The 13345-nt window shown below is 44.8% G+C and overlaps 1 protein-coding gene across 8 annotated transcripts in view; it reads left to right on the top strand.

Moving 5' to 3' along the window:
- The window catches only part of AFF1 (ALF transcription elongation factor 1), a 154374-nt gene that overhangs the window by 26465 nt on the left and 114564 nt on the right, over nt 1-13345 (top strand). For 6 of the 8 annotated variants that reach the window (XM_081206942.1, XM_081206945.1, XM_081206941.1 and 3 more), the window contains exon 1: nt 6348-6391. The exons of the other annotated variants lie outside the window; for them this stretch is intronic. In XM_081206942.1, coding sequence (XP_081063068.1) covers nt 6363-6391 — 29 coding nt within the window. In that variant the 5' untranslated portion in view covers nt 6348-6362. Of the gene's footprint in view, nt 1-6347; nt 6392-13345 lie in introns of those variants that run through there. 8 annotated transcript variants of the gene reach the window in all.

Here is a 13345-nt window from a genome sequence, read left to right as displayed (position 1 = left end):
TTTGGAAGTATTAAAGCCCCATCTCTCTCTCTCTGCCAGAGTCTTTATGTTCAAGTTATAATTTGCTGGCCGTCTTCTAGTTCATAAAAGTGCCAACCTCAACTTTTGCCTTTAAGCGTTCACTGGCATAGTTTGGGAGGTTTGAGGGTGGAGTGAAGCATTCTGGCTAAACTTGATTTGTATCGTTTAAGAGGCAACGTAATTGAACTCAGTCCTTTGTAGTGCCTCTGTGATGTTTGGAGGACATAGCCTCTGATGCAAATGTCAATGTTCTTGGTTGAGGGGAGGAGAGAGAATGTAATGTGTGATACTTTAAAAACAGCAAAAATCTGAATACACCGATTTGACTTTCAACAGAATGTGTTGAGAACAGTCAGAGATGCAAGCGCTTGGAGTGTAGCTGCAATAAGGAGTTCAGAATTGTTTTCTATGTGGTAGAATCCTCTGTTGTAGGAGAGGCTGTTTATGAAATCCAATCCAGAGAGTCTTGCTTCTGTTTGCCCTGCAGGTGATTGTGAGGCAGCTTGGCAGCAAAGGTCGGGAAGAATAAGAAACATTAGCATATGGATTCCTCCCCCCCCTTCTTTACCTAGAAAAGAAACATTTACCAAACAGATATAGTAAGAAATATCTACACATTTTGAGCCGCTTGGTTTTCCCCACATGAGCAAATAACCGGGCATCTGTTAATCTGAAAAGCATAGCTCTGATTTCAGTAAGGATGTTCCGCTTGTGACTTTAGCATACGATGGCCTGCCTACAGGGTTGAGTCCTGTGCACAAAGGAAAAACCCTGCACATGCAGTTCTCTTTGTAGAATTGTGTCAGCTGTGACAATGCCTTTTGGGAGGCACCAAACACAAAGCGGTATCTCAGCGGGACTTACTATTCAGAGGTAAGGATTGGAAGGTTCGGTTGCAGTTTTGTGTACGTTTACCTGGGAGTATCTCCTTTTGAACTCAGCGCAACTGTCTTCTAAGTAGATGTGTGCCTAGGATTTGGCAGAATTAGCTAGAGTAATTGTTTGAGAGGGGCACCACTTGGGCTGCCCCTCACAGAGAATTTTTTTGGTTTTACGTATACAGCAAAAGAAAAAGTACAAATTGCACCACGCTAAAATATTAAAGGTAAAGGTAAAGGAACCCCGGACCATTAGGTCCAGTCGTGGCCGACTCGGGGGTTGTGGCGCTCATCTCGCTTTACTGGCCGAGGGAGCCGGCGTACAGCTTCCAGGTCATGTGGCCAGCATGACTAAGCCGCTTCTGGTGAACCTGAGCAGCGCACGGAAACACCGTTTACCTTCCCGCCAGAGCGGTACCTATTTATCTACTTGCACTGGCATGCTTTCGAACTGCTAGGTTGGCAGGAGCAGGGACCAAACAACGGGAGCTCACCCCATCGCGGGGATTCGAACTGCCGACCATCTGATCAGCAAGTCCTAGGCTCTGTGGTTTAACCCACAGCGCCACCCGCGTCCTCCAAAATATTAACTTAAGTTAAAAAACAACAACGCCCTGCAAGTAGAAAGCTAGTTGAGTTCGTGCCATGTGGCCTCCATTTCCGATCATGTGATGCCTGACATTGGCAGAGTAAGCAGTTACAGGGACTAACATAGTAGCTTTGTGGGTTTGCTGGTGCCAGGGCCCCCCCCCAAGTGACATCATTCTGTGGTGAAAACACTGTGAGCGACCCCCAAAGGCAGCACTTTTGCCTAAGAGCTTGCTCAAGCCTGGCACCAACCCTGACCCAAGTTTACCTCTTGGGTTTCTCCGTTAAAAAATCATTGTCGGCATCCATCTGTCTCTGGAGACTATGGAAGAGTGTGCCTTTGGGGGGTAAAGTCAAACTGTTGGAAGGTTGCAGCGCCTGCTGTGGCTGTAGAGTCTGATATGGGAGACAGGGAGAGACATGTTTTGTTGCAGCTGGGGCAGATGAAGGCGTCCGGTTGTGCTGCTACAGATGCAGCATGGCGTTTCTTCAGAGAGAGGTTTCTCCATAGTGTGCTAGTTTTATGCTTAGGAGAATTCTTTTTTTTTTTTTAAGCATGCTTTTGAAAATGCAACTGGAGTGGAACTGCCTCATTATGCCTTCCATTTCACAGAACCTCTCTCCCTGGTTGCAAGCAGACAAAATTGCTCTTTGCAAGCCAGACTCCAGTTATGGTGCAGGAGTGGAACATGGAAATGGGAGAATTCTGACTAACTTCTTTGGTTAGATTGCTCAGCTTCTGCTTTTGTTTTGATTCAGGGGTAAGGAAGCAAATTCTAGGCATTTGGGCTGCAAATATCAGCATGCTATCTCAGTGCTTTGATACAGCCTGCAGTGATCACATACTGAATTGGATTCTAGTTTCTCCCTCTCCTTCCCACAATCTTACTTGAGTAAAATTAATCATAGTGTCCAGAAGTCTTAGAAACCTGGAATCAAATAACAGTGTGCAGCAACCCAAAAATATTAAGCATTAAATTAAAATGGAAAACTTGATATTTAAAGTGACCCTGGTGAAGGGGAGAGGGTCACAGTTTGCAACTTGAAGGGAGTGATTTTTCCAAAGCAAAATGCCACCCATGAGCTTAGTCCTCAGCTCTTTTTGTCATTATGTAGTCTTGAGCAGTGAAATATTTTCATATGTGAAAGTGCAATTTGGGAACATCGATCACTGTCCACCTCCAAGGCATCCTTTTTTTTTTTTTAAAAAAGGCTGAAACTCTCATATTGAAAGTTGCATGAATCATGTCATTTATCGATGCAGATTTTGAATTAAACGCTAACCTGACGCGAATGTTGGGAAATTATTTGTAGTGCATGACAAGTTTTCCCCACAGCTGAATCTGTCTACTACTACTTCTTCTTTTAAAGGAACATGTCCTATTGATGTCCTATTGATGTTTAGTGATTGGCAGGTGGGTTGTCCCACCCACCTGTCAAAGTGGGCCCACTAGAGTTGGGGACGCGCGCACACGCATACTGCCCAAGCAGGATTGAACTCCCCGAACATCGGCTGATGTACAAGCATTCCGTTTTCCACCAGATTTGGTTGTGTCAGCCAGTTCCCATGGCCAGGACATTGGGGCATTTGGGCACGATTTCAGGAAAACTGCCTTACGTGCCAAATTGTGGGGGGTGGGGAACAGTTCTGGAGGTCCACATTTGGTCTGTAGGCTGGAGGTGCCCCATCCCCGAATTACACTTTTGTTTCAGCTATTCTTACCACGGAATTGCCCCCCCCCCTTCTCACTAGATTTCTTTCACCCATCGCATGCAGTTATGTAGGAGCTACTGCTTTTTTTTTCTTTTTTGCCTAGAGGTGTTGTGTACCTAATGCAGCTGTTTAACTACAGCCATTTATGTGTCCCAAAGTAGCTCATGTGTGACTCTCTATTAAAGGGATCATTGAAGCTGTCAACTGAGTGGCTGTGCTTCATCCCACACAGCCTATATCAGGCTTTCCCAAACTTGGGTCTCCAGCTGTTTTTGGACTACAATTCCCATCATCCCTGACCACCGGTCCTGCTAGCTAGGGGTGATGGGAGTTGTAGTCCAAAAACAGATGGAGACCCAAGTTTGGGAAACACTGGTGTATATGGTCAGTTTATTCTCTGTACATTGGGAATAATTATTCGAGGCTGCTTCTAAAGGTTATTACTGACATCGTAGGACGATTTCCACAGGTTCGTTTCATAAGCCTCTGGCTGTTTTCTCCAAAGCTTAGTACAGTGGTACCTCTGGTTAAGTACTTGATTCGTTCTGGAGGTCCATTCTTAACCTGAAGCACCACTTTAGCTAATGGGGCCTCCTGCTGCTGCCGCGCCACCAGAGCATGATTTCTGTTCTCATTCTGAAGCAAAGTTCTTAACCTGAGGTACTATTTCTGGGTTAGCAGAATCTGTAACCTGAAGCGTCTGTAACCTGAAGCGTATATAACCTGAGGTACCACTATACAGTGGAACTTCGGGTTGCGAATGTGATCCGTGCGGGAGGCACATTCGCAACCCGCAGTGCCGCGCCTGTGCATGCGCGGGTTTCGATTCAGCGCTTCTGCGCATGTGCAAAGCGCCGAAACCTGGAAGTAACCCGTTCTGGTACTTCCGGGTTCGCCGCGGTGCGCAACCTGAAGCATCTGTAGCCCGAGGTACCACCTCTAGAAATTCATTCTGATTGCGCAGATAAAATATAACTGATATAATTCTACAGGATGGGGTATAAGTGTGCGAAAACAGTCCAGATCCAACGATCCTCAAATGGTGGAGTTATCAGGCGCTGTCATGGCACCCAAGTATCTTTATTTGGTTGCAAAAGGCGCTTGGCGCCTGGCTAATTTCGAGCATGTTGCAGTATATAGGGGACCTCAGCCTGGGTAGGCTTCAAACTGCAGCTACAAAAAGCAGACAGGGTCTCCAGGTGGTTTCTAAAGTAGAACTCTGTATATATATTGCACTTAGCTTCATTTTGTGTGTAACTGTTGTACAAGCAGAGAATCTGCTGTTCAGGGCATTCACCCACACTTGGGGAATCTTACTCGAATCCATACAGCAAGTAACAGGGAAGAAAAAGAGGTTGAAAATAGCTGAGAGGTTTTACAAGCCAGATTTTTAGGTTCAGTTGGAAATGGTTGGGAGGTAAATTCAGAACTCTATAAAGTGTCTTGAGCCCTCTCCTATTGCCTCTGTTTCCAGGGCTGTGCATATTGCATTTACTTTTTTTGTTTAAATTTAAAATGTGGGACTGTGAAATAGCCATTGAAAGGCAGGGGATATACACACACATGTATCTGTCAACATTTTTTGCAAGAAGAAAAGCTGAAATTCCATTGTAGTCCTGTATACAATCAGAGAAAGTGTTGCTGCATTCATTGCATAGGGTTAACAACTTTAGTGACCTTTGTAAACTAGCCAGTTTTAAGCAAATTTCCCAGCCCCTGATAACAGGAAATGTCTCCTTGATGGTGTTGCCTCCCCGTCTCCTTCCCACTCAGTGTTGTTTCCCCCCTCTCCTTGTCATATTTGCATTTTGTGACCTTCTTAAAACCATCCCAGGACAGGCAGATTTCCCAGCTCCTGATAACCAGGAACCCGGCCCCTACCCCAGGAATCTGGGATTTCCCCCAACCATGTGGACAAAATCTGTATGAATGCTACAATCACCAAAAAGTGCTCGTCCAACAGGGTGTTGAAAATGTATGAAAACTAAGGCTGTGTACATACAATACATTCAAAGCACATGACACACACCCCAAAGAACCCCGGAAACTGTAGAACACCCACAATTCTCAGCACCCACAACTAACTACAGTTCCGAGGATTATTTGGGAGGAGTCATGTGCTTTTAATGTAACGGTGTGTATACGACCGAAATGGATGGCCCTTATTATCTTGAAGAAGTCAAGGTAGCTCTAGCTGCAAAGGATTAGAAATGGCCGCTTTCAGTAACACCAGGGCTTACAGCGTTTGAACTGTGCTTTACATATTAACCTGTGTGCTCCGTTTAAAGTTTCGTTGAGGTTTTGTTTTATTAGGCTGCTGTCTCCAGGTGAGGACAAGCTGCTGAACTGGTTTTTGCTGTGGGTGCTGGGCTGCTTAGAAGGTGCGTCACTTAGCTGGCTTGCACCAATATGGTTCTCCATCCCGCCCCCAAATCTCCTGCACTGCCCCTGAGCCTTGGGACATAATACATTGGCTAAATTATTACACAAAAGCTGCAGGCCTCACGGGGGAGGCTGCGGTGGGTAGGTGGATGGGAGAACAGTAGGTTAATGCATTCTGGTATTACTTTTAGATTACTGCAGTGACACTATAATCATAGGAACACAGAGTTGATCTAGATGGGTGTTTTCCTGACTTCTTCATTCTGTAGTCTGTGTTGCAGAGGACTCTGGGAAAATGTACAGGGGTTCATATTGGGCCTCCCCACTGCTCCACATAAATTGAGTTAACATTTATTCCAGATAACTTCCAACATTCCTCTGCAGCTCTGCTTTTACAGGTTTTGTGCTTTGCTGCAGGTATTGGTGGGGAGGGGGTGAGTGAGTCATCAGCAGGAAAGATAAAGGTGTTGTGTGACCTTCTTTGTGTGATAATCAGGTTTATCTTTTAGATAGCACCCAGTGGCAAAAGCCTTGGGGGGAAATGGTTATGTTGAGGAATGGGGGAAACTTGGCCAGAGACTGTTGAACCACTGACCATCGGCTTCATCATCCCTGACCACCCAACACAGTGGCTGGAGCAGATGGGAGCTGTATTCATAATCTAGAGGGCCACAGGTTCTATCTACCCTTGGCATGTGGTCTTCAAGACAAATGACTTCTTAACTTTTTGTTATTCGGTAGTGGTAGGATAATAACGTAGTTTTTCTCTACGTGGGTTGATGCCTTTGGAACAACCTTCTGTGTTAAGGTAGGTGAAAACTCGCTTTATAATCCAGATCTTTGGGGAGGAGGGAGGAAATATTGGAGGTTTCCTGTGTTTGATTTGATGCTGTTGCCTTCTAAGTTTTTGTCTGTTTATTTGTTTTGCTTGTTAATTGTTACATTTGATTTTGAAGTTTATGGGTTTCCACCTTGGGGACACTTTGAGTGAAGGGTAGATTAGAAATATTGTAAGTAAATTATATATACATATTCTCGAGTATTGCAAGAGGCTTGTATAATCAGATGTGTGTTTGTTAGATTCCCAACTAAACAGTAGTTGCTATTACCAGTTGGACCTACTGCCTCTCTGTGTTATAGCAAAACCTTCCACTCTCTGCTAGTTTGTGGCTAATTTCCACCATGTCGGTGAGATCTTGCTACTAGTGCAGGAGCTGGTCCTCAGACCTGGGGGATTCCAGGTGCACAAAACCTTTGCTCATTTAATATTGGTTTTTTTTAAAAAAACCCACTAGCGACTCCCAGCTTCAATGCTTTCATTTAATGTTTAAGAAATCAATTGGCATTTCCGAACTTTACCTTCCCATCTGTAAAGTGGGAATGGAATTGTGGGTAGCTGTTTTATTGCCCATTCTGAGCATTGCGGATAGAAGAGTTAGTATGCAGAAAAACAAGATTTACTGCATAAAGAGCTTCAAGCTCCCTCTTCAGAATGCTTTCAGCTCCCGGCTTTTGGACGGTTTCCTTCCTTCTATTGTTCAGATATGGAGATTATTTTTCAGAGCTGGTAAAACAGGGAGAAAAACACCTGCCTGGATGAATGCAAGACTGTGACATAAAGAAGAGGGAAGCATGGATTTTAATGAATGCAGATGGCTCCTTTCCCCCTCCTCCCCATGCTTTCTGATTGAATCCAGCTAGCTAATGGCCCTACGGTAGACTCTCATTATTACCTGTAAAATATATTCTCCAAAAGGGAGGCGAGTGAAGTAGTTCTTAGGAGTGCCATTAATGTATAGCCCTCATTTAGGCTTGCAGGATGGGGGAAGAGTCTTCAATTACCATGACATTCTCTGCAGCAGAGTACTGCTGCATGATGATGTGTTACAGCACACTGCCTCTATTGCGAGCTGGCTTTGCTCTCTACCTGAAGGATGGCTGGCGGTGAAGAATTCTGATTTCAGTGTCGGAGATGGGCCAAAGGTGCACAATTCAATGCTGGCATTTCTCTGTAGAGATTTGGCTTACGTCCCTCCTTGAGGGTTTGCTCAAGCAGAGGGCATGCCAGCAGTTGCAATGGGAAGTTGTGTTGCATGGTAATGTTTCGGAGACATTCTCGGACTGGAACGATGCTCTTCTGAGCACCCCTCCAGCAGCGTTATATCTTGGGGTGCTGTGTTTCCCATGGAGCTGTGGAAGAGCCATGTTGTGCAGATAAAATAAGGGGGAATTGTAGTTTTATGTGTGCATTGCAAGGTTGCCCAGTGACCTTCATATGGCTGATTTGAACCCTTGAGAGCTAGTGTGGTGTAGTGGTTAAGAGCGGTAGTCTCGTAATCTGGGGAACCGGGTTCGCGTCTCTGCTCCTCCACATGCAGCTGCTGGGTGACCTTGGGCTAGTCGCACTTCTTTGAAGTCTCTCAGCCCCACTCAACTCACAGAGTGTTTGTTGTGGGGGAGGAAGGGAAAGGAGAATGTTAGCCGCTTTGAGAATCCTTAAAGGGAGTGAAAGGCGGGATATCAAATCCAAACTCTTCTTCTTCTTCTTCTTGTCTATCTCACCTCCTATTTTGGCAATCTAACCATTATACCACACTGACTGTGATTTACTGAATGCTTAGCTTTCCCCCAAGATTGAAATCCTAAACATACTTACCAGGATGTAAGTACCGTTGAATTTGGTGCATCAGAGGCTCAGGCAAGCTCTCTGCATCCCTTCTACATCTGTAAAATGGGTGCCAGATGTTGTCTGATGATTGCAAGTTAACGCTTGGAAAGTTTTTTTATTGTACTGAACTCCTATATAAATCCTGTATGTGTGTGCGCATGCGTAAAAATGTCCCAAGTTAAAACATCTGCAGACCCAGTCAATAATGGTGCGACTTTGAGAATGAATGAAGAGACTTATCAGGCTAAATTTAGATAATAAGGCTTGATCAGATCACAATCAGTTGTGACCTCCCCTGTGTCCCTTTGCAATAGAGTTTACAGTAGCAGCTCCTTTAGCTGACTGGAGCCTTTCAGAGCGCAAAGCTTCCTTTTGCAACGTGCTGTTTTGAGTGCAAGCATTTTGTGTGTTAAGCCTCTGTCCTCTCCTCTTCCCTGTCGTTGCCACCAGCAGCCCTGCTTCATGCCCGTAGCTGTGTCTCTATGTATTTGCTTTCCAAGGGGTTTCCTTGCAGTTCAGGAAAACAGCGGTCTCTGCTTCTGTCCAGCCTGCACCCCTCCCTAGCCTTCCTCTGGTGTAAAGTGGAAAACAGGTCGGATTATCTGTGGGTCAGCTTCGAAACCCTCTTTTGCTGTACAAAGCCACTGTGTGTGCTTAGTGTGGTTCTGTGATCAAAATGTCAAGCCTTGGAACAGTTCCTGTTTTCAGGTAAAACACTGTTCCTGTTTTTTTTAAAAATTATTTGTAGGGTGAAGGAAGAACGCAGAGTTCAGTGGGATTAATTCCAGAGTAGGTGGTTTAAGATTATGGCTATGTTTACTCACTGTGGGAAGGAGGAGGTGCGGCAAAACCTCCACTTTTACCGAAGACTGCGGTTATATGCACACTTCCCTCTGAGCAAGCATTTATATGATCAGGCTGCATAATATTTTAAACAGAATGGCTATGGACGGCTTACAAGGAAAGAAAGGGAAGGAGCCAGCCAGAAATAAAGAGAATGGAAGAAACCTCAGACATACACCAACACAAAATGTTTCTCAATTCCTAAAACTGCTTATTGGGCAGTTGACTATAAGACTTTGGTTGCGAGAACCGGGATGCCACAAGTACAAAAATGTCCCTGTTTTCATCTTGCAGGATGTATGCCTTCAAGCTCCCACAATTTTCCCTAGCTTGCTTCTAAGCCTTTGGAGTAGAATGGGAAGTAAGGATTCACTTCTGCTTTCTGGGCATGGGTCCAATCGGTTTTCCCCTTGCCCCACTCCTTTTCCCATGGAAAACCCACTCTCTAGTGCTAAATCAGAGCAAACATGAATTGCTGTTTCCTCCAATAGAGCGCCAAAGAGCAGTTTTCTCTAGGGGAAAACAGCAGGATGAGGAGAAGCATGGACAAATCCTTGAATATAAATTATGGCCCAGTCCCACGCAGTTATTGGAGCTCTCTATTAGTGCATGTCTTAATTGGAGAAGGAATCTCATTAGTGTATCTGTATTAATGAATTTGACTTCCAACCTTCGTGTATGTATCTGAGAGCACAGGGAAGCTTCAGTTCAAGCAATCAGTTCAAGCAATCAGTTCAAGCAATCGGAGCCAATAATTTACAACAATTCCAACCATATTCCCAAAATTGAGCCTAATGGATTAGGATTCTGAGTTGGCACGTAGCATCTTTCTGTATTCCTATTATGGTTGCTAGATCCTCTTTGTTCCTAGTTCTAAAGACTTTCCACAGGCTCACCTCTAAGGGAGTGTTGAAAGCATTAATCATGGTAAGAAAGAGCATTAGCTAAAGTCCTTTCTCTTCCTCTTAGCACCCATATACACAGTTCAGCTCCAGGTGATAATGCAAGAGGCTTATTACTAAGAGATTACAGTGGAAGGATTGCTGAGCACTTTGGCCATGAAAAGGTGTTATGGGAGTTGATAAAGGAGAATAGAATTTCATGATACTAAGTCATCTTTTTAGCTCTTGTTGATAGTGGTGTCCCCATCATTCAGTGCGGTTAGGGAACAAGAGAGGAGAAATCCTGGACTGATTTATTTGTGACAGGATCTGCTTCAAGACCAGCAGGGCATACATTTACATGATCAAACCTATCCATTCTGAAGGAAATCAGCCCTGAGTGCTCACTGGAAGGACAGATCGTGAAGCTGAGGCTCCAATACTTTGGCCACCTCATGAGAAGAGAAGACTCCCTGGAAAAGACCCTGATGCTGGGAAAGATTGAGGGGACAAGGAGAGGGGGACAACAGAAGACGAAATGGTTGGATAGTGTTCTCGAAGCTACCAGCATGAGTTTGACCAAACTGTGGGAGGCAGCGGAAGACAGGAGTGCCTGGCATGCTCTGGTCCATGGGGTCACGAAGAGTCGGACACGACTAAACAACAACCGATTACGTTGGTACAGATGGGGCTCATCGACCTGGGAAGGTAGCCCATCCAGGAGAAGGAAACTCAGGTCCCAGACTTCCACTGCCTTGTGGGATATCTTCAGAAGAAGAAAAAACTAAGGAGCAAACCTTACACAAATCCTAAGACAATTGGATGGCATCTTGTACGCCTCCTCCTGGCAACTCTTGCAACCAATCTGGTGGCAAACATATTGCTCTGCTTTCCCTTGGACCACATCAGTGAGACTGAGAGGAGATGGGTCCTGTTGCCTGGGCCCCTCTAGGCCCTCAATACACACTGCCCATTCTTGCGCCCCAGGGAAGTCACTTCAGTGCTGCTAATGCACACCATTGTCTCTTGAGACAGATGGATGCCAGCAACAAGCTATGTCATTCATAACCCATCTTCCTTCCATTGTGTTACTCAAGGCAGGGTTTCCTAATGGTCTCCCATCTGATAGACATTGACCAGACCAAGCTCTGCTGAATTTCAGCAAGTTTAACTACAGTACCCTGTTGCCTTCAGGCCATGCCCAAAGGTATTGGCTAGTTTGTTTGGAGCTAATATTTGACTTGCTGCTATAGTACTTGCAGCTTGATCTCGCTGCATGTTTACTTGGAAGCAAGTCATGTCAAATTTAATGAGGCTTAACTTCATAGACGGTGTCCTCAGGATTGCAGGTAATTCTGCTAATAATAGGATTGCAGGCTTAATTCAGAGTGTTTTGAAGAGACATTTGGCAAGCGCAGCTTGAGCTTTGGAGTCCTCACAACTAATAAGGTATTTGAAAGTGTATGTATGTGTGTGTAAGGGGAAAAACCCAGTGCAGATGAGGATAGCGTCCTTAGGCGGAGCCAACCTTGCAATATGCTGAGGAGCGCAGGCAGTAGATTGTGAAAGTCTGCAAAAGCTAAACACACAGGTTCTGTTGAGGGTGTGTTTATGTGCAATCTTGCAATGAAGCACCCTGTTTTGCAAAGGTTAGTGCACCTGAAAAACTGTAAGTACTCGCGGTGTGGCATGTAGGCAGGTCTTCATAGCGTGATCTGCCCTCCCGGTTTGAGCTCTGAGCTCTGTTCTCAGAATCTTAGGTCAACCTTTCAGTTGACTGTAAGAGAAAGGGGAAGGCTGTGAGAGAGCCTGCTGACATGTTTCCTTGCATGGCTGCCTTGCAGTGTAGGCCAGTTGTGTTGCATACTATCCAGTATTGCTACTGTGACCCCCCCCCCCCTTTGTGCCTGTAGCTCTCACACAGGAGGGTATTTTGGGGCTCTCAAGAAAACACTTTAATGGGGACTCAGAGATGGCCACCAGATTCCTTGACCTGCCCTGGGGTTAAAGAAACTTACAGTGGTGCCTCACAAGACGAAATTAATTCGTTCCGCGAGTTTTTTCGTCTAGCGAATTTTTCGTCTTGCGAAGCACGAAATCCCATAGGAATGCATTGAAATTCAATTAATGCGTTCCTATGGTCGAAAAAAGTCCGAACAAAGCCAAATTTGGTACAACAAGAGTTTATTAAGTGCTCTTTAAAGTCACACATACTGTAAAGAGCATTTCAAAAATTGAAGGAACAATAAATTAAGTTTCTAAACATGACAGAAAAACATTTAAAAATCAACAAAGTGTACAGTACATTTTCTAAGACTCTGGGGGACAACTCGAAGAAGGTTCCTCTTCTACTCTTTGCTTCTTGCTGAAGAACCCCCTCCTCAACTGTTCCCCCAGCCACCCACCACACAGAAATTCAAATCCAGAATTTTTTTTAAAAAACAGCAGAGTGGCCCCATGGTCACAGAAAATCATAAAAATGCAGAAAAAAACCACACAAGCTTCCAGATTCTTGCAAACCCCTCCTCAACTGTTCCCCCAGCCACCCACCACACAGAAATTCAAATCCAGATTTTTTTTAAAAAAACAGCAGAGTGTCCCAATGGTCACAGAAAATCATAAAAATGCAGAAAAAACCACACAAGCTTCCAGATTCTTGCAAACCCCTCCTCAACTGTTCCCCCAGCCACCCACCACACAGAAATTCAAATCCAGATTTTTAAAAAAAAACCAGCAGAGTGTCCCAATGGTCACAGAAAATCATAAAAATGCAGAAAAAAACCACACAAGCTTCCAGATTCTTGCAAACCCCTCCCCAACACCAAGTCCTTGAATTCCAAACACCCCAACCCAAAATCCAACCCCCCCAAAAAAGTTTTAAAAGTTTAACTTACCAAATGGCTGCAAAAGAAGTTTTGGAAAAGCTTCAACAATCACCAAAGTCTTCAAAAACCTCAAAAACGGCTACCACACCGCGTTTTATGAGTTGCTCCTCGAAGTCAAGTCGCAACTGTATTAACGGTGTTAAGAAAAAGGAAACAAACTTGCAAGACGTTTTCATTTTTTGTCTTGCAAAGCAAGCCCATAGGGAAATTCGTCTTGCGAAGCAGCTCAAAAAACGCAAAACCCTTTCGTCTAGCGAGTTTTTCGTCTTGCGAGGTATTCGTCTTGCGGGGCACCACTGTACTTTTTTCCTAGCACCCAGACCACTGTCTCGCCCAGAGATCACAGCAGCCTGCTTTCCCCTGCCAATCCCAGTCCTGTATGTCTGTGGCGGTTTAGGCCTATTTGATTGTTTGTTTGTTTTACACTAACCCTGTGAGTTGGCAGCAACAGACCCAGCTGTCAAACTACCGTATTTTTCGCTCTA

Source organism: Podarcis bocagei, assembly GCF_964188305.1.
Source record: "Podarcis bocagei genome assembly, chromosome: 9".
NCBI classification, from domain to species: Eukaryota; Metazoa; Chordata; class Lepidosauria; order Squamata; family Lacertidae; genus Podarcis; species Podarcis bocagei.
The sequence above is the reverse complement of the archived record's forward strand: the minus strand, read 5'-3'. Positions and strand labels throughout refer to the sequence as shown.